Here is a 22,362-nt window from a genome sequence, read left to right on the forward strand (position 1 = left end):
ACCAAGCACCAACTAGCAATGCAACTGGAAAAAGACCTTGACCAAAATGGGGAAAGTGTAAAGACAAATGAGTTAATAGAGGCTTCAAAATGAGTTAGGAGGTCATTCCAGAGGTTACACTTATGCACATCTCTGCAAGATCTCATTGACTACCAAAGTAAATATTGCCTCATATAGCGGGGCTCCTGAGGGCTCTGGAGACAACTCAGGAGTTTGGCATCCTGCCAGTGGACCCTACTTTGGAATTTATGCTCCCCAGTGTGACAGAGTTGGACTCAGTTGTGGTTTCCCTACACATGGCTTTTCTGCCCCTTCTATTTGAACCTATAGTTTTAGCACTGAAGTGATAGGTGTATGTCCATGAGTCTTAAATCTTTGGGTTGTCTGTGTACAAGTTGAGCCCTGAATCTCAACAGATTTGCAACACATACTCTCTAGTCCATTGAACTGACCCAGGACAACTAGCAAGGAAATGACGATGGACAATGACCATCTCAAGGAACAGAGAGAATCTGCAACTGCAAGCAAGATAGTTCCATCCATCTTCCCAATGTTATCTAAGCCCCCTTTCAATTAGAGGAAAAGTGGGCATCACCATCCCAGAATCCTCAGGATTGGGGAATAAACAATAGACTAGAGTAGACCTACTGTTATTCTACTATAGATTTACTGTGATTCTAGCAATGGAAGAATTTTTATCACTGAAGTGGAGGCTTCTAAGGGAAGGGAGGGGGAAAAATAGGTGTAATTTGGGGAAATTTTTGGAACTTGGGAATTGTCCTGAATGACACTGCAATGTCAGATACAGGCCATTATATATCTTGTAATAACTTACAAAAATGTATAGGAGTGTAAACTATAATCCATGCTTAGTGGCAATGCTCCAAAATGTATTCATCAATTATAACAAATGTACCACACAAATGAAAGATGTTGTTAATGTGGGAAAATGTGGGAGGGATAGGGAGAAGGGCATATGGGAATCCCCTATACTTTTTTTTTAAGATTTATTTTATTTATTTCTCCCCTTTCCCCCCCTTCCCCCCATTCCCCCTGTTGTCTGCTCTCTATGTTGACATTCACTGTGTGTTCTTCTGTGTCTGCTTGTATTCTCATTAGGTGGCTCTGGGAACTGATCCTGGGAACTTCCAGAGTGGGAGAGAGGTGATTACTCTCTTGCACCACCTCAGCTCCCCTGTTCTGCTACATCTTCTTATTTTCTCTCCTCTATGTCTCTTGTTGTATCATCTTGTTTTACCAGCACTCCACATTGGCCTGCACTCCTGTGCAGGGTGGTTTTCCATGTGGGGCTGCATTTCCACATAGGCCGGCACTCTGTGTTGGCCAACTTGCCATGTGGGCCAGTTTGCTCTCGCCAGGAGACCCTGGGCACCAAACCCTGGAACCCCTATATGGTAGATGGGAGTCTAACTGGTTGAGCCACTTCTGTTTGCCCTCTATACTTCACTCCCCCCACCCCCCCCACCTTGTGGCTTGCTTGCTGTCTGCTCTCTGTGTCCATTCACTGTGCGTTCTTCTGTTTGTCTGTACTTATTTTTATTTATTTCCACCCCCACTTGCAGCTTGCTTGTTGCCTGCTCTCTTTGTCCATTCACTGTGTGCACTTATGTGTTTTTACTTGTCTCCCTTTTTTTGTGTGTGTGTCACCTTGCTGAGTTGGTGCTCCGCAGCACTTGTGGGTTGGGTAACACTCTGTGGCATTTGCGGGCCAGAGGCTCTCTGTGGCGTGTGGGTAAGCCTGCTTTCACAAGGAGGACATGGAACGTGAACCCAGGGCCTCCCATATGGTAAATGGGAGCCCAGCTGATTGAGCCACAGCCCCTTCCCTCCCCCCTATACTTTTTATGTAACATTTATGTAGTCTAAGTATCTTTTTTAAAAAAAGAAAAGAAAAAAGTATTTTAAAAAAAAAAAAAGAAGAAACAGTGGCCATTCCCAAAGACTGAGGATTGTTTAATGCAAATGAAGATTTGGAGTCTAGGAAACCAATGATAACCTGATTATGGAAGTGCTAATACTTATAACTTAAGAATAAAGAACTCATTCCTTCAAGTCAAAAAGTAGATAAATAAATAAAGCCAATGTCTCCATGTCAGCTGGACATATGCTCTGTAAGGTCCATAGAGAGTCCTTCCAAAAACAGTTTAAATGAAGGATTCTTAACACGGGGTCCATGAGCTTGAATTGAAAAAAAAAAAAACATTCCTGTGGGGACATGTCCATGAGGGTGTGATATATTGATTAAATAATGCACAGTATAGTATAGTGTGGATTTAGGAAGTGGTCTGTGATTCTCACCTGACTGGCAAAGGGGTCCATGGGACAAAAACGTTTAAGAACTCCTGGTTTAGGTGATTTTTTCCTTAATCAGTTCATTTCAAATAATTTTTAAAGTGCCTAGTGTATTGCTGACACTCAATAAATTACTAATAATGATAATATTATTAGAAGAAAATAGTAGAAAATAATTCCTATAATCTCTCCAAGCTCTGGGTTTCTTTAATGTGACCACAGACTCCCCTCATCCTTTTCCAATGAAATAAAATGCAGTATCATGCAGCTGTTGTCACACACACGCACAAAATTCAGCAGTAAGGCTCCCCTCCACTGGGGCTGTTCCAATTCCAGGTTTCTGCCAGTTGCCCCACTGTCTTGAGGGCTTTCTAATTCCTTAAGAATGTTTCCCATCTCTTGAGGGGTGGGTGAAGAGGTCTCACCTCTTTGTTCTAACCCTGCTCTAATTGACCTTATTTTCTTTATTTTGAAATGCTGCCTTTTCTAAACTTGGCCTTTAAGGAAAGCTGAGGGACTTTTCCTCTCTGTTCCTGCACTACTTCACTTATTCCCTGTAAGTTTCAATTACCAGTTGGAACACCTAAACTTTTTAATCTTCTTTGGGTTTCCTCTACAGAGTGGATTGTATTTTTCAGTAATATATATCTGACACGAGGAATGGGATAAGGATGCACACAAATTCTTTGTCTATTCTTGGAGGCATTTCCAGAGGTAGACATTTTCCTGGCTCAACTACTGATTTTAGACAGCCATCCTGGTTGAATCGAGATAGGGATTCTTCTTTACAAAACCATACTTCAGCCATCCTCCTACTTGACTCTGCCAATTTCTCTTTCTTGAGGCAGTCTGCTGTAGCTAACTCTATCATCCATAACAATAGACAGCATGCTTACTGTCTTTGTTAAAATTCATAATCTTTGTTCTTGGTGTATGGGTTCTATTCCTTTCAGTATTTTGGGGATGTCCCTGTACTCATGCAGAAATCTACAACAATCAAACAATTGGGCAAACCACCCCCCCCACAGAGAGGTAGAAGGCAATCCCCGGATTTCCCCCAAGAATTCTGCATACTGGCTCATGTTGAATTGTTCCAGTAATATTTGTCAAAAAGATTATCCTTTCTCCTTTAAACAGTGTTTGTACCTTTGTAGAAAACCAATTGATCATATATGTGTGGGTCTATTTCTGGACTTCCTATTTTCTTTCATTGATCTATATGCCTATCCTTTCTCTAACACCACAAAATTGTCTTATTATTTATATCTCTTTCTAAAACATTTTTAATGGTTGCCTAGAATTTACAATATACACTTCAATTAATTGGAATTTATCTTCAAAACTATTATGCCTTTTCATGTGTTGTGTAAAGACCTCCCTTCAGTACACTCTGAATTTCTCCCCTTCATATTTTGTGTTATTGTTGTCATATATTTTACTTTTAAATATTCTATAAACAAAAACTACATTGTTACTATTTATACTTTAAACCAGAGGTCGTCAGTGTCCCACCAGTGCCCAGTGAGGACAGACCAATACACCAGGCCCTTGATATTGATACTTGTACATATGAACATTGTTCTTGTGAGATTGAAACTTAATCTAGTAATACATATTGCTAAAGAGTTATCTCCTGAAAGCCCCCTTGTTGCTCAAATACGGCTTTCTCTAAGCCAAACTCAACATATGAACTCATTACCTTCCATCCCACCCCAGTGTGGGACATGGCTCCTGAGACAAGCCTCCCTGGCACTGTGGGATTATTGCCACATGCCAACTAGCAATGCTTTTGGAAAAAGACCTTGACCAAAGAGGGAAATACTAAATACAACTGAGTTTTTATGGCTAAGAGATTTCAAAGTGAGTAAGGAGGTCATTCCAGAGATTAGACTTTTTATGCACACCTCAGGAAGATCTCACTGACTGCCACAGTAACCAGTGCCTCAAACAGGGGTGCTCCTGAGGGCTCTAGAGGCATCCAGACACTATAAGCAGGGCAGGCAATCCCAGGAAATCAGCACCCCATCAGTGGACCTTGCCTTGGAATATATGATAACCTAACTCCCCAAAGTATCAGTTAGATTCATTTATAATTTTCCTACACATGATTCTTTAGCCTCTTTTTATTTATTTTTTCTCTCTTTATTTTTTTAAATGTTACATTAAAAAAAAATAAGAGGTTTCCATATACCCCCACCCACCTCACCCCACTCCCCCCACATCAACAACCTCTTTCATCATCATGGGACATTTGCATTTGGTGAATACATTTTGGAGCACTGCTGCACCACATGAATAATGGTTTACATTGTAGTTTACACTCTCCCCCAGTCCACCTAGTGAGCCCTGGCAGGACATACAATGTCCTGCATCTGTCCCTGCAGTGCCACCCAGGACAATTCCAAGTCCTGAAAATGCCCTCACATCATATCTCTTTTCCCCTCTCTCTACCCTCAGCAGCTACCATGATCAATTTCTCCACATCAATGCTACAATTTCTTCCACTATTAATCACAATATTTCCATAGTAGAATATCAGTAAGTCCACTCTAATCCATACACTATTCCTCCAACCTATGGACCCTGGGATGGTTATGTCCACTGCACCTCTGTATCGAGAAGGGGTTTAGATTCCATATGGATGTGGATACAATTCTCCTGCTTGCAGCTGTAGGTACTTCTGGTTCCCTGGTGTGGTGGTTGACCTTCTTCACCTCCATTAGCTGGCTGGGGTAAATCCAATAAAACAGAGGGTAAGAGTTGCAAATCTGCTGAGGCTCAGGGCCTGGCGGTCACATGGACAGTCCAGAGATTCAGGTCTCCTGAGTATATACCAACCCATGCCAACCACAGGTCCAGTAAAAGTGACAGAAGAGGCATGTGTAGAAAGGTCACATCTGAGTCCAACTCCATCACATTCAGGGGTACAAACTCCAAAGTAGGGCCAACTGACATGGCACTGAACTCCAAAGCCATCTGCTATGACCATAGACCTTGTGGGTCTCTGTAACCCTCAGGAGAACCAGTACCTGGAGTTGTATCTACTTTGGCTGTCTCTGGGACCCTGCTGAGGCATGCATAAGCACAACCCCTCTGATGACCTCCCAACTCTTTTTTGGAGATTCATAGCCACATAAACTCATTTGTCCTTTCCATTTCCCCCTTTTGTTCAAGGTCAAAAAGCAGTTTTTAACACCTGATATTACATGTAGGCTGAGATATTCGGCTGGTCTGAGTAGGCCCTTTTATTCAACGTCTTTTTCTAGTTACTTATCAGCTGGTGCTTGGTAGTAATCTCTCAGTGCCAGGGAGGCTCATCCCCAGGAGTCATGTCCCATGCTGGGGGGAAGGTAATGCATTTACATGCTGAGTTTGCTTAGAGAGTAGCCACATTTGAGCAACATGGAGTCAGCCTCTTTTATTTAAACCTATAATTAGCACTATACCTATTAAATATGTGTCCCAGAGACTTAAATCTTCTGGCTCAGCAGAGTTGAGGCCAACATCTACTCTCCAGTTCATCAGACTCACACAGGACGACCAACAAAAGGATTATGAAGGACAGCACCCATTCCAAAAACAGAGTGCTTACAACTGCAAGCAAGATCATTCCATCCATCTGCCCCATGGAATCTAAGCCCCCTTCCAATCAGAAGTAGAGTGGACATTAGCATCCCCAAATCCTCAAGATTAATGAATGAACAAACTAAGGGAGGAATGCAACTATGGACTAAAGGAGATTTATTATTCTAGTAATGGAAGAACTTGTAATATTGATATAAAGACAGTGGTCGTCAGAGTTTCTGAGGGGAGGGAGAGGGAATAATAGGTACAACATGGGGCATTTTTAGGACAGTGGAATTGTTCTGCATTATAATGCAATGACAGATACAGATCATTATACACTTTGTTCAAAACCTATAAAATTTATGTAGTGTAAGTGCAAACTGTAATGTAAGGCCATGGTTAGTGTAACAGCAATTCTTCAATATGTGTTCATCAATTGTAATAAATGTACCACACTAATGAAAGACGTTATCAATGGGAGAAAGTGTGTGAGGGAGAGGAGGTGGGATATATGGGAATCCCCTATGTTTTCAATGCAACATTTATGTAACCTGAAACAAAAGTAAAATGGTTTATGTAAGGTGACATGAACCATTGGTGGCATAATACTTTTAAAATTCATATTAAATATTTGTAAAGAATCACACACACACACACAGCTATGGCCCAAATGCCTTGTTCCCTCCATTTCCTACTATTATGTAGCTTAACATCTGTTTTTGTACAGCCCACATGCTAAGAATGATTTTTTAAAGATTTTTATTTATTTTTAACACATAAAATATATTTGATGGTTGAGGAAATAGCAAAATAATATTTCATGACAGAAAAATTATAATATTCAAATTTCAATGTCTATAAATAAAGTTTATGGAACATAAACATGTTCCTTTTTTTGTGTTGTCAATGAGCTAAGTAGCTGTAACAGAGAACATATGGCCCACACAGCCTAAAACATACTATTTGGTCCTTTAAAGAAGTAGTTTGCCAAACTGCATTTTGACCATCAACTTTTAGAGCACTTAGAAATAAATAAATAATAATTTTCTATTACCTTCATTTATGCCGTTTTTCAGTGTATACTTTCCTTTGTGTAGATCCAAGTTTCTTTGTGGTTTTTACTCCTTGGGGTAAAGGACTTCCTTTAAAATTTCTTTTATAGAGGAGTGTTGGGTGCTTTGAATATTTTTACACAGTTTAGAATTCTGGTTTGATTTTTTTTTCTTATATAATTTTAAAGATGACAGTCCATAGTCTTCTGACTTACAATAGTTTCTCACAGGAAGTCTGCTGTAATTCTTATACTTGTACAGGTGTATTTAATGTATGTTTTTCCTCTAGCATCCTTCAAGATTTTTGTTTGTTTTTTTGTACTTTTAATATGACATGCTTAGGTGTATATCTGTGTGGTTTACTATTATCATTATCACTGTCATTAAATCTGTTCTGTAAAAATGTTCCTAACATCTTGGGCCTGTGTTTTGTTGTCCATCATTAGTTTTGAAAAATTCTCAGCCTTCATCTCTTTAAAGTATTCTTTATTCCCCATTTTCTGTCTCTTCTCCTTCTGGGACTACATACTTGAAAATACTTGAAATTGTCCTACTTCTCTTGGATACTCTGATCTATTTTCCTTTTTTTCCTCTCCATTTTTTCTTTCTTTCTTTCTTTTTTAAGATTTATTTTTATTTATTTCTCTCCCCTTCTCCCTTCTTGCCCCAGTTGTCTGTTCTCTGTGTCTATTTGCTGTGTGTTCTTCTTTGCCCACTTCTGTTGTTATCGGTGGCACGGGAATCTGTGTTTCTTTTTGTTGCGGCATCTTGCTGTGTCACCTCTACATGTGTGCGGCACCATTCCTGGGCAGGCTGCACTTTCTTTCGCACTGGGTGGCTCTCCTTACGGGGCACACTCCTTGCACGTGGGGCTTCCCTACGCGGGGGACACCCCTGCATTGCACAACACGCCTTGTGTGCATTAGCACTGCACATGGGCCACCTCCACACGGGTCAAGGAGGCCCAGGGATTGAACCGCAGACCTCCCATGTGGTAGATGGACGCCTTAACCACTGGGCCAAGTCCGCTTCCCTCCATTTTTTCTTTATGTGTTTTATTTTCTGGTAATTTTATTGATCTTTAAGTTCCTTTATTCTTTCCTCACTGTGTTAAGTCTGCTGAGATCCTGTTAAGACATTTCTCATTTCTGATTTTTATATTTTTAGTATTTTATTTTGATTTTTTTCAGAATTTCCATTTCTTTACTGAAATTGTCCAACCAAATATGCATGTTGCCTACCTATTTTAATTCCCTTTCAGATAGTTCATACACATGTATCTTATCTGACTTTGGTCCTTTTCATTGTTTGTCTCTTAACATTTTGTGTGTTTCTTTATGTCTTTTGCTATGACTCTACTGAGGAGTTTAGTCAATCTGCTCAAGAATAGAGCTGGGTGTATGATTTGTTGTTTTTGTTTACCCTCCCTCCTATACTAAGGCTTAAAATTCTTTTAATTCTCATTGTTTATGTCTCATTGTCTTCTGCACTATTTTTTAAGTCTTTTCTTTATACCTGGACCTAACACAATGCTTTTTTACATTTACATGTCTTTGACTCTCCCCTGGCAGTAAACAATTATGACTTATTATTTGATATCTGTGTAGCATGATGGTAAGAAACAGGTTGGAAGAAAAGTGCAGACAAGTTCTCCGTTGTTCTGGTCCTGTCTGGTTTGGACAGGCATTGTGCCCTTTGGTCTTGTGGGTGGGCCTTTCCCTGAAATTCTGCCCCTCCTTCAGCTGTAAGACACCTTTTAATATGCTGTGCCCCTGGAAAATTCTGCGCTTTCCCAGAGATAGAAAAACTTTCCTACTTACTGCCCTTTGTGGTAATGGGTCCTCAGCCCTAAAGCTGACAGAGTTTGCTGCCATTTCCCCAGAGCTTTAAAGCTTTGATTCTGTAGGAGAGGATTCAGCCAGAGTTTCATTCCTTTTCCACAGTGGATGCTTTTTCCATCCCTGAAACCTACCCCTAATATTTTTCGTGACCATCTTGTGAGGCTCACTGAGAACAATCTTTAAGAAGGTGCAAATTCTCCTTATGGTTGAGGTTCCCGGTGGTTGTATGCTCTCTGCTCAGTCAACCCCAACCTCTAGTAATTCATTAAAACTTTTAGCTGAATTCTTCTATCCTGTTTAGTATTGTGTGTCCACCACCTGCCTCCAGGTAAGCAAGGACTTACAGGTCTTCTTTCCTTTGAAATGTTTGTATTTTCTTAAGATTTTGGATTATATGGTTGCCTTGCATCCTCAGCTGTCTGATCAATTAGAAAAAGCAACTTTGCAGATTACCTGGCTTTATTTTGTTGTTATAAGGGTGAGAGTGAGACTCCTTGAGGCTTTCTACTTTCTAAGTGGAAGCCAGAATCTTGCTTACTCTTTGTCAATTGTGTTTCTCTGATTATTAGTGACATTGACAATCTTTTCACATTTACCAGCATTTCATATTTGCTCTCCTGTGAATTTTCGTATTTACATCTTTAGCTCATATTGGCTTGTATACCTATATATAGGAAACTTTTTCATTAATCACTTTATTCATTTATTAACATACCTTTATTGAACAACCATAATATTCCTGAATATCTACATAAAGCAGATCGTTACTTCTACCATGAACTAAACCAAACTATGAGGCTGTAATGAATGAGAAATAAACTTTTATTATGGTAAGTGGTTGATATTTTGGAATATTTTCTCAAGAGATAGCTTTGTCTGACTAATTTTGTGGGGAGCCTGTGAACTGCTGTACTCAGGTGGCTCACAATACGGCTGAAGTGTCCGCACCGGTATTCTTCAATTAAATCCTGTTTAGACCATTTGACCTGATTGGTCTTTTTCATTTCACTTTTTGCACTGAATAACCTGGATGGAGGAGAAAGTATACAGTCAGAGATGCAGCTGATTAGTTATTTTTATCCTGCAAGTGCTGTCTCTGTTCTCCTGTTCCTCTTGTTAAATGCTTCCCTTCCTCCCACCTAGTACATTTTTCACTCTTGGATCACTCTCTTGAAGTTAATATCTGGCCAGATACATACATTCGTCCTTAGCAAGGGCACGTATGCAAGTGCCTCAAGCCTCCATTCCCACTCTTACAGAGATACACACAGATTGGTGCAAATGATGCAGATATAAGGGGGAAAGGACCCATGGCAGTAGGACTGGTGTCAAGTGGGGTGAAAGAGCTGGGTAGGCATTTATACTGAACTTGATCACCCTGGACTCTCACAGAGGCAGGGATGGCTGTACTGGCTCTTAAAAATGACTTCTCAAGGTGTGTATGGCCTGTGTCTACTTTTGTATACATTTGTCAGGATGATTTGTTCAACTTTGAACACGCTGTCTACATTAGATTATCAGTGTGACCAAGGGACTCTTCGTGGAGTTATGTGCATGTCAGATTGTATGTCTCTGCCTTTTGAAGCCCATATCCTCTTAACTGCATCTCTAGGATGTGAATTTCCTAAAAGACAGGTTCCTCAGTTCTGTGAGATACAAGTATACTAAGTATCAATGTCTTCCACACCATGGCCTGTTAAACAGCACCTGTTCTGGCTTTCTGAAAGCAAAATACCATCCCTTTGGAGAGCTGACTTTCTTCTGTGCAGATCCCACCTTAATGAAACTGTGAACTCCAGATTTCAGCTGCAGCTTTTTCCCACTCTTTGACAGCTCGAAGCAAGTAAGTCGAAGTTTATCCCCTTCTTTACAGTTGACATTGGCGCATCGTTCAAGTGCAAGTACTTCCATACTACCAGTGTCGTCAGAAATCTCAAATAATATACGATTCTTTCCTTCTGTTACCTGCAAAAGAAAATAAACACACAACCTCTGATAATCTGATTGATGACTGCTACATCAATCAGATATCAGAAGCAGCAGCCTCCAGGAAAAAGAAAACACAAGGAAAAAAATTCAACTTTCAAACTGGTAAGTATATACCTAACACATATTAGCAGATTCATATAGAGGAGGCAGATATGTCTTACTTAGAACATGTTGCCTCCTGAGTACCACTTTCCAGTCCCAGACTCTCTTCATTCAGGAGGCCAGGATGATCCAGCTAGGCAACAATTGGTACATGGAGAAGATAGGGCTTCTCTAGAGCCAGTAGCCAAGGCAGTCAGGGAAAAAAGGCCCTTAGACTGGATGAGAGTTATTAAAGTAACAAATCCTTGAGATATGAGAGTAAAGATGCAAGACCTAATAAAAGAATAAAGTGTCAAGGAAAGATTCCTTTTATTATTACTCATGTTTAGTAAGTCTCCTCATATGAACTCTTTCTTCTCCTTTCTTCATTTGAACACAGTTCTTTAATTCTGTCCTACTTACAGGTCTTCCAGTCAATTAATATGGCTTATTACTTATTATCCAAATACAGTTATTTTTCATTCACAGTAACAGTCATTTGAAGAAAAAATCATATGTATAACGTACAAAAATAAACCAGATGACAAATATCATTTTTCATATGAAGTAATCCCTTTTTCAGAAGCTATAAGGATAAAAAGATATTGAAGCAGGAATGTGATGGCTTCTTGAGAATAAAAACACTTTTAATGTATTTGAGTTTGGAGACATAAAGTCTGCACTTTACCTTAATTGGGTTTATTTGTTTTAGATTTTTCTATATATATCAATACATTGAAATAAATATTTTCTAAAGTTCCTTCAAGATTGGAGTAGAGAATAAGTTATTTATACTAATCAATACAAAATCATGTATGAGAACTTACCTTTATGACTACATAGACACCGTTCACAATTGTTCCAATGGGCTGAATTTGAAGCTTACTTATCTTTGGGGTTTCACCAGCTTTTCTGGTAATGTGACTAGGAATATTCATCTTTTGGTTAGATTTCGCATCAGATACACGTGAGGCACTATGTACTTCCAGAAAGCCACTACGCCTATAATATTTTGATAATACAATGATTCTCTTTGGGATGAATTTATCTTTTAACCTTGTATTGAAAACTTTTACTAAAAAGAAATCACTCTCAGTAGCCACTGTAGCATGAAACATCTCTTGTTTCCCTTCTTGGGTCTCAAATTCAAATGGCTTCATTGCTTTTAGCACCGTGACTGTTAAACGGTCTTCCTGCAACTCTTCTTGTCTGATAGATTCCTGTTGGACCATCGTCTGCTTCTGTCAGAATGAAGAAAAAAAAAATACGTAAGCTGTGAGTAAAGAAGGTACTACTGAGGGAAACTTACTTCACCCTTAAACCTCAAGGTGGAATTAAAGGAAGAGATATAGAGGAGTTAGGCAAAGATGAATTATCTAGATAGAAAAGAGAATGCAGGGAGCAGGGAGAAGGTATTAAGTCTTGTGTTCGGAAGAGTCAAAATAAGATGGTATTTGAGAATGCGGGTTGAGCCAGACTCCCTGAGTCTGAATCTTTATATTCCCATCTACTTTGTCACCTGGAGCCAGTTACTTATCCTCTCAAAGTTTCCTTTTCCTTATCATAAATGTATCTGGTACACAAAACTACATGATAAAAATTAACCCCTATTATTATTTAGTGCTTTGTGTTCTTTTAAATACTAAAGACAGAATAGCTGTTACTCACCCTTTCTAATAGCTGTTCCTAGAGTTATATCCTGAGTCAGAGTAAGATAGAGTCAGACCAACAATACTGGTCCCTGGCAAACTCTACTAACTCACTTCATCAGGAAGGAAGGAAGAAAGAACACAACCTTCACATTAACCACGTTTCCCACAGTTTATCTTACATGCTCTGAAGTACAAGGCAGATAACTGACGGCAATGGGCAAAATATGGAATCATGAGGTAAACATTCATATCTTCATTGTTTTACAACTCTTTAATAGATCTTAGGAATCAGGGCACTCATCCTAGATCCTGCATTTAAGAACTTCACACATCCATAGTCACTCAGGAAGTTGAATGAGAAACATGTAAGGGGAATAAACCAGAGGGTCAACGATATATATATATGCAAAGAGCCCATCAGATCCTGGAAACATTGCTAAGGCAGAGATGGTGAACATGCCCTTGTTCTCTTCTCTTGACTCTGTTAGAGCACATGATGTCCTTGTTCCTCCCCTCATGTCTGTCTGAATAATCATGTTACTCTGGTATAAATGTGGGAGAACTCAATGAGCTCCCCAATTTGTAGGGATGGCCCTGGCATAATACAAGTACAGATGAAGTTATAATGTGAATAAGGGGGAGACCTATTTCAGAGTTCTCACAAGTTAAAGGGGGAATTGAAAAGGAGAACCCATTCTACTTCAGTGAATTTACTACTGGAAAGAATGAGCTATGCATGAAGGTTAATGTAAAATAATTAAATCATGTTATTTACCGTTATTTAAAACTTGAAATAATTTAAATATCTAAAAATACAAATTTGGTCAAATAAATTATGGTACAGTCACATATTATAATACTATGCAAATGTTAAAAATGCTTTAGAGAAATAATATGACAAAGTTGTAATTAACTCACAAAAAGGTAAGGTTCCAAAGAGAATATACAATGTATTTCTCACTGGATAAATAAACAAATCATACACACAAGTGAGACATTTAATAGTACCAAATATGTTTTTTTCTAAATAATAGGATTATAAGTAACTTTATTGTCTTTTTTTTACCTCTGTTTTCCAAATTAAAAGCCAAGAGATGATATTTTTATCATTAATAACAAAAGCCAAAGCTACCTTCCCAGTGTCTAGAGTCTAATGGAAATACAGAAAGAAAAAACAAGGGGAAGGGGGGAGAAATAAATAAAAAATAAATCTTAAAAAAAAACGGGCTTATAAAGTCAAGTGTAGAATTTCTGAATGGAATCTCTAATGAGAACTGTAGAGTGGGAAATGACTGTCCCATGGCATTCCTGATGGACACTGAAACAGAGTTATTAGCACTAATGCAAGAAAATGTCAGCCTCACTTAGGTTTTTCTCTTTGATATCATGTATCTTTAGTTGGGTCTTTCAGACTAAATAATGCATACTTTTATTACATATAACTAGAACACAATACTTACACCTGAATTTAATCAACCTGACAACTCAAAGCGTTCTGGACCAAGCCCTTGAAAATTTGCCAACATGTAGGAAGTGGCTGCTTTAGACAAAGACAAGGAAGTGCTGTATAATCATTTTCCCTAAGTTAACACATCAATAAAATGATATGATACCTGCTTCACAGGAAATGGAATTTCACGTGTGTGGTGGATTCTGTCATGAGTCTCCCAGATGTATACAGGCCGTCACCCTCCATCCAAACCATGGCAATTCTGAAATGCATTCCTAGCTCCTACATTCCCTGTGGGATGCATTGAGGCCTTTGCTGCAAATGCATGAAGTTCAAATTCTCCCTCTTCTCCTCCTTCCTTAATACTCTTCTGGTATTAATCCTGAGAATACTCTTAAATAAACTTCCTGAAAATAACTATCCATTTCAGAGTTTTCTGCCAACGCTTGGCAATGTGTTAAAGTGCCCAGAGCATGGAAGAGATTAGGAGCTCAATAGGCGTTTAACCTGACGAATCTGAAGCAGCTTCTGTTTGTGATACTCTTAACTTTTCTTATAGTCTTGCTTTCTTTACTTTCATGCTGTGAAATAAAGAAGACAGTCCCAAAGTGGAAAACGACAGGATAGTGATTGAAGGATGCTGTAATAAAGACTAAAGACCACTTGACTTATCCCATCCTACCTTAGTATGAGGAGCAACTTCTGCTGCTGCATGTTGTTCCGTGGCATCATTTCTAGTGGCTGCAGAGGCACCAAGGCTCATTTTAGACTGACTCTTCTTTTTCACTAGTGTTGTTTCTTTTTTCTTTTCATATTTCTTATCAACTGATTCAAAAAAATTTAAAGACACATTAACCTAGAGGATATGATCATAAGCAGATGAGAAAATGTAAGTAGACAATGTAAGTATCACTTTGTCTCAGGAACAAAATAAAATTCTCTTGAGTAAAACCTGCTTTAGGGTTGTACATACATATACACAATTACAGTTGCATTTGCCTATTATTGCAGGAGGCTAAACTTTTAGAGGCAATGTAAATATGGAAATAGGATACAAGAAGAGATTTTGCATCTAAAAATAGTGGTCTTGTTCATTAGCAACAAACTCTGCCAAGGGAAGCAATTAGAAAAGGTCGGAAAAGTTTATTTATAAAACTACTGGTTAAATACAATGTGAAAATATTAAGAAAGAAAGAAAAAAAAGATTAGCCAAGCTCCTAAAGAGCCATGACCAAGAAATAAAAGCAGTTAATACAAGTAAATCCACATATGACAAGGTATTTGGATTAGTGGACATGGACTTTAAAATAAGTCTGATTAGCATGCTAAAGAAAATAAAGGAATTGACGCACAAAATAGTGGGAGAAATAGATCAATTCAACAAGGAATAGATCATTCCAACATAGAATTTCCATCAATAAAAACAGAATCAAATGTATATTATAAACATAAATATGCAATATCTATATTAATAACTCATTGGCTAGATGTAATAGAAAACTGAACATAGAAGAAGGCAGGATTGGGAACTGTAAGACAGGCCAATAGAAATCATACAAAAAGAATCATAAAGAGAAAAATAGAAGGGAAAAACAGAACAGAGCATAACAGGTGTACATGTAGAACATGCTTAACAGTTGTACATATATATGACTGGAATTCCATAAAGAGAAGAGGGGAGAATAATACAGAAGCAATATTTGAGAAGATAATGACTGGGAATTTGCTGACATTGAGGAAAGGCCTCAAAACACAGATTTCAGAAGCTTATTAAACAACAAGTAGCAAATATACAAAGAAAACAACAACTACATATATTATAGTCAAACCACTGAAAAACAAAAATGAAAGACTATCTTAAAAGCAGTGAAGGAAAAGAAAGACATTACTTTCGAAAGACATACAATAAAACCTATACCTAACTATTCAATAGAAAAATTCAATAGAATGACATCTTTAAAGTACTGAAAGAAAAACATTGCCAACCTACGGTTTAATACGCGTGAAAATATCCTTCAAAAATGAAGGCAAAATATAAATGGTCTCAAACAAAAATCTAGGAGAAATCATTACAATCATAAATTCACTGCAAGTAATAACAAAGGGAATTTTTCAATTGGAAAGAAAATTATCCTGTATAGAAACAAGTACTTTAGGAAGGAATGAAGAGGATTGAAAAAGGCAAATATGTGGAAAAATATAAAATATTGGCAGTTCAATACCTTAATAATGATGATGTTATCTTATGTACAGTTTATAACATATAGAAAATATAATAATAATAGCACAAGAGGAGACCAACTCTAATGTGCAAGTACTTTTCAAGCCTCTTCTTTTATCTTGCTTACTAATGCCACATTGATCAAAGCAAGTCACATGGCCAAGCCTAGAATTAAAGGGCTAAGAAACAGTATCTCCACTTCCTGGTGGGTGTCTACAACATCATGATACAGGGATGTGATAGCCATTTTTTATAGCTCATACCACAACATCCACTCATAAAATAAAAGTAAAAAAATTTTAAACTATTGAAAGTGTGAGAACGCAAGCCACAGAGTAAGAGAAGAATAAATAAAATCCCATGTACTGATTAGGATAGTAGTATACCTGGTGTGTATACTTTCTGATACCTTATGTACATATAAAACAAAGTGTTGGCATACAGAATATATAAATAACTCCTATAAACATATTTAAAAAGACAGATAAATGGGCAAACCTTGAACAGTCACTTTACAAAATAAGATATCCAAATGGCCAATAACCATAAATGTATAGACAGTGCTCAACCTCAAAAGTCATCAGATGAATGCACACTAAATTCATATTCAAGACTTGATAATCCTTTTTTTTTTCAATGAATCTGAATTTGAAAAAAATATTGTGGAGTAAGAAGAATTCTTAAATCAGTATGCCAGTTTGGAAAAATGTTTGGCACTATTTATTACTAAAGTTCAATATGTACTTACTTTAATATCCAGTAATTTCATTCATAAGTGTATAACCAAGAGAAAAATATATACATAAATGTTCATAGCAGCACTAATCATAACAGCCCCAAACAACTTAAAAACAATCAATGGCAGAATGGATAGATATAAAATATTCATATAATGGAATATAATGTAGCAATAAAATGAATAAACTTGCTACAAATGACATGGATGAAATTTTATTAATATTGTTTGAAAAAAAGGAGACAAACATAAGAGTTCATATTGTATAATTCCTTTTATGTTCAAAGAAGGCAAAACTAAGCATTTCTGGTGTTATACTTCAAGATAATGGACATCTTTGAGAATGATTCTTAAAAAGGGCACAAAAGGGACTTTAGAACTGTTGATAAAACTCCATTTATTGACAAGGATGGTAGACTTCCATAGCATATATCTTTCTTTTTTTTACTTAAAAAATTATTGAGAATATCATTCATACATACACATATGAAAATAATAAATGTACAGTAAAAGTTATGAAATTACAAAACATGTATAACATCATGCAGGACTCCCACACATTACTCTACTACCAAAACCTTGCATTGTTGTGAAATACATCTTGTTTAATAATTTACTGAGCTACACACTTATGACTTGTGTACTTTATTTGTGAAATACTCTAACAAAAAGTAATATATGGATAAGAACATATATACACATATGTATATTTATATGTATTTGTGTGTGCATGTATGCATCTATGCATTAATATATTTCACTCAGGTAGCCTTAGTTATTTGAATGAAATCAAAGCATCTTCTTTGACAATACCTACTCATTAACTTTTATTTCCAGTAATGCGTTCTCCTCTCAAATTTATAATCTAATTAAAGCTGCCTTTATCTTTTCCTGAAACAGGAATAGTGATTCCTCTAATAGCTAACTGGGCCCCTAATATTTTTCTTCTACCCAGATCCAGAGGGAACATTTCAAAATGTAAATCTGTAAATCTGTAAATCTGGTGTCAATTCCCTTGCTTAAAGCCTTTTGTAAGCTTCTGATTTCTCTTGAAACAAAGAGAGAATTTTGATCTTGTTCAATAAGGTTTTGCATCTTATACCGCCTCCTATTCTCTGCACCCCAGCCATGTCTTGTTTCCTTTCAAGTCCTCAAACAAGTCAACACCTTTTGCCACAGGAACTTTACCCCTAGTGTGCCCTGTGACTCAAGAGTTCACTCTTCTTCTTTGTTCAGAAGTGCTTAAGGGCCCCTTCCTTGGGAAGCATCTTCTGATCAACCTCTACTCCGATACCTGGGCTATGTCAGATTCCCTTAACGCAGGCTTCCAAGGACCATCATCCTTTCTGTCAGAGTTTAATACGTTTGTTTGCATCTAAGAAAGATATCTACCCCCAGCATTAAAATACAAGCTCTATAAAACTTTGAATTTTTAAAAACTTTTTATTGTGGCATCACATATACTACATAAAATTTCCCATTTTAACCACTTTCAAATGAACTCAGTGGCATTAATTAAATTCACAGTGTCTTGCTACTATCACCGTTATCCATTATTGAAACATTTTCATCACCCCAAATAGAAATTGTGTCAATTAAAGAGTAACTCCCCATTCTTCCTTCTCCTCACCCCAGCTCCTGGTAACCTGTAATCTACTTTCTGTCTCAATGAGTTTTCATATCCCAGATATGTCATGTAAGTGGAATCATACAATATTTTTCCTTTTGTATCTGGCTATTCTAAACATGGAGCCTTCAAGGTTCACCCATGTTGTAGCATATATCAAAACATCATTCTTTTTTATAGCTGGATAATATTTCATTGTATGTATTCTATAATTTTTATACATTCATCTGTTGATGGACACTTGGGTTGCTTCTACCTTTTGGCAATTGTGAATAATGCTGCTATGAACATGGGTGTACAAATACCAGTTCGAGTCCCTGCTTTCAGTTCTTTTGGTTATATACCCAGGAGTGGGATTTGCCGGGTCATATGGTAATTCTATACTTAACGATATGAGGAACTGCCAAAGTGTTTTCTACAGAGACTGCACCCTTTTACATTCTCACCAACAATGTACAAGGGTTCCTATTTCTCTGTCCTTGCCAGCACTTATTTTGTTTTCTGTTGTCGTTGTTGTTTAAATAATAGCTCTCCTAATAAGTTTGAAATGGTATCTTATTTTGGTTTTTATTTGCATTTTCCTAATGTTGAGCATCTTTTCATGTGTTTACTGGCTGTTTATACATCTTTGAAGAAACATCTATTCAAGTCATTTGCCCATTTTTAAATTGGACTTTCTTTTTTTTGTTGAGTTGTAGCAGTTTGTTATATACCCTGGTTATTAAAGCCTTATCCAATATATGATTTGTAACTATTTTTCTCCGATTTTTAATTGTCTCTTCACTTTCTTTAAATGTGATGAAGTCTGTTCTTCTGTTGCTTATGCTTCTGGTGTCATATATAAGAAATTACTGACAAATACAAAGTCAGAAAGGTTTTCCTCTATGTTTCCTTCTAGAATTTTATGATTTCTGGATTTACTTTTAATTCACTGTTACATCCTCAGAACCTAAAAAAATGTCCCAGTACCTGCTAGAAATTCAAACAGATATTTACTAAATGAATAAATGGATAAATGAATGGATGAGTGGATGATATACTGGCTTTTCACCAATGCTACCAGAATGCAAACCTATAATCTGGCTCAGGTCCCTTAGCTGTATGATCAAGTTATATTTCATCACGAAAAGCTAACTTCCTAACCTTACTTGAAAAAGGCCATGTATCAAGATGACCTTGTTCAATTATTTAAGGTACTATTAGGCAGAAGAGGGAGTGAGAAATTATTGGATGTTGTTCCTGATGTAACTTGAACAGTTCTGAGCTGAAATAACACAGTGATGACTCTGAATTTAATAGAAGGAAGAATGATTTAATTATTTGAAATTTCTAAGAGTAGAATGAGCTGTATCAAGAAGTAGTGGGTTCTCTGCCACTGGTTTTAAAAGAGGAGAAAGTGATTGACAATCTGTCAGAGATATTATAGAGAGACCTCTGCTCTAGGAAGATGTTTAAATACCTTTGAATTGTAAGTTAATTTACTGAAGCAGAGTTTCCAAGAGGTATGCAGGGAAAGTCTCTCTTCTTTGTTGACCATATATGAGAAAAAGCAGAAGCAACAGAGGCCAAGGAATCATTGTACCATTCTGCCACATGGATCACTGTCTGTGATCACTTGGTATCAGAGTGATATCAAGGAAATAGCTGTAGAAGAGCTTATCTTCCCATCAAATATCTCAAATTTTTTTCAATAATCAGGTATAGATTTGTCATTCATTCATCATTTTCAACTTCCTGGTTTAATCTGACAGAGTTTTTATAGACTTTGATCTCTCTCAGCCTCCTTGTTCCAGTCTGAGGGTTCTTGTATTTTTTCATCTCTCTTCTATCTACTGATTATTGACTCTGCCTTCATTCAGGATTTCCCTAATTCTCCTGTGTCTTCCAGGAGGTAAGCTCATGAGCAAAAGAGCATATAGCACTCTTTGTGCAGACATACAGTGATTATGCAGACAGAATGTTCCATAAAGAATGAAAGATGAAATCTACAGGAAAGAAAAAGAAAACTAGTTTCCTACCATAATAATTAGGGCCAACATGGGGCATAAATGAATTTGCTAAGCAAAAGTGGGCCTAAGAATGACTTTGGATAGAATTTTAGAGCTATAAAGGAACTTAATTGATTTCTTATAGAGGTTACAAGCTACCACTCATCCCAGAATTTCTAACATGGTCCCAGACTGGATATTTTACTTTAGCAGGTCAGAATAAAACCCCAGGGCCATTAGAACAGCAAAATGAGGGAAAGATAACATTAGGAGAAATTTGGTCCTAACCTGGTCAGAAAGAAGAATGAATTGTTGATTGGGGTGAAAAAATAAAAGACATTCCTACATATTTTCAGCCTTTATTTGTCAACACTCCTAGTTTCCCGGCTCTTGCTCCAAGTATTGCACTTTCACAGGGCTGGCTATTTTGGGCAATTATGTGTAGTTACTGCCACCTTGTGGCCATATCTAAGAACTACACCTTCCCAAACCAAGTACTCCAGGAAAATAAAATGCCTGACATAATCAGTCCCTTTCCTAAAGTGCTTTAGATACTACATACTAGTTATTTCTGTATAACACCATGTGCCCTATATCATCACTTACATGGTCTAGTTTAATTTTCATCAAAATCATGTACACATACATACTTATACTAAATACTATATAAAAGCTGTCAGTTGATTTTTGCTTTTTGTTAGAGTTCAATTTAAAATACTAAAAGTGCTGCATTTGGGAGAGTACTCAGATGATACTTGGGTGAAATGCTCCTTTACTGACCCTTTTTAATCATTTACATCTAAAGCAAGGCTATATCAAGTATATCAACTATTTTAGGGAACAAAATAAGAAAGGTAGAGCAAATGAAGGTACTGCAGATGAAGACAGTTCAGTGATCTGTTTATCTGCTTAATCATAGAAAAAACAGTCTTTGTTTTGGGAAACTTATATTGTCAGTGATGGTTATAGTAGAGAGAAGGAAAGACAGCTTATGAATTAGGAGAGAATCTGAGAAAAGATTTGATTACTGAGAAGTTATCACTGAAGTCCTCTGTCCATGTTCACTGCAAAGTAAAGTGGAAGAAAAGACAGGGGAAGGTAAAAGATTATGAAATGATAAGTGGTAACTCTACAGCTATAGCAAGAGATGACAAACATACTGGAATGGATTTGTAAGATAGTAACAAACACTTCCTAGCAATTCTCAGAAAGGGGGGCGAAAGGGCAAATGTATACAGTTAACAAATTCCAACAACATGCAGTGGGGCTATTATTGCACAAATATCGTAAAATGAAATGCCAGGTTTAGCTAGACAGATGGACTGGGAAGGTGAGAATATTTCCATGTTACCTTTCTCCTTCTCTTCCTTAAGAATTTTTGCCTGGTGCATATAATTCAACTTCTGGAAAATAGCAATGGTCTTGTCCAGAGCAGAGATGACACCACCAGCATTTTGAATCATCAAGTCAGCTACCTCAGTCCGGTTTGCCTTCTCTAGCTTGCCTGTGGAACTCTTCAACACATCTCTCAGAAAGAACTTAAACCTTTGGAGCTCCTCGTCAGTGATGTCATCCAGGCCCTTGAGTAACAGGATTTCCTTATATTCAATCTCCATCCCACGGCTTTGGAATCAGCCTATAAGAAATCCAAAACCTAACATTATACCATCAAAAATGAATTCCACACTCAAATATTAAGCAAGGAGAGATGTTAACATCTTTGTACGAGGAAAATAAGCAAAATATTTACTGTATAGTAAAGGAGATTTAGGTGAAATGTAAATAAGAACTTCTTAAGCAAAACAGCCATTATTACCCAGAAAGCATTTCTTCAGAGGTTACACC

General features: G+C 37.2%; 1 protein-coding gene across 3 annotated transcripts in view; it reads right to left on the reverse strand.

Annotated features, from left to right (window-relative positions):
* Positions 1-9,577: 9,577 nt before the first annotated feature.
* AIM2 (absent in melanoma 2) overlaps positions 9,578-22,362 on the reverse strand; it is a 140,854-nt gene continuing 128,069 nt past the window's right edge. For all 3 annotated transcript variants that reach the window (XM_004474249.4, XM_004474250.5, XM_058309935.2), the window contains exons 2-6: positions 21,869-22,153; positions 14,628-14,770; positions 11,671-12,084; positions 10,550-10,738; positions 9,578-9,799 (exon numbers count right to left, since the gene is read on the reverse strand). In XM_004474249.4, coding sequence (XP_004474306.2) covers positions 9,779-9,799; positions 10,550-10,738; positions 11,671-12,084; positions 14,628-14,770; positions 21,869-22,133 — 1,032 coding nt within the window. In that variant the 5' untranslated portion in view covers positions 22,134-22,153 and the 3' untranslated portion in view covers positions 9,578-9,778. The remainder of the gene's footprint in view (positions 9,800-10,549; positions 10,739-11,670; positions 12,085-14,627; positions 14,771-21,868; positions 22,154-22,362) is intronic.

The sequence above is a fragment of the Dasypus novemcinctus genome, chromosome 13 (assembly GCF_030445035.2).
Source record: "Dasypus novemcinctus isolate mDasNov1 chromosome 13, mDasNov1.1.hap2, whole genome shotgun sequence".
Lineage (NCBI taxonomy): Eukaryota > Metazoa > Chordata > Mammalia > Cingulata > Dasypodidae > Dasypus > Dasypus novemcinctus.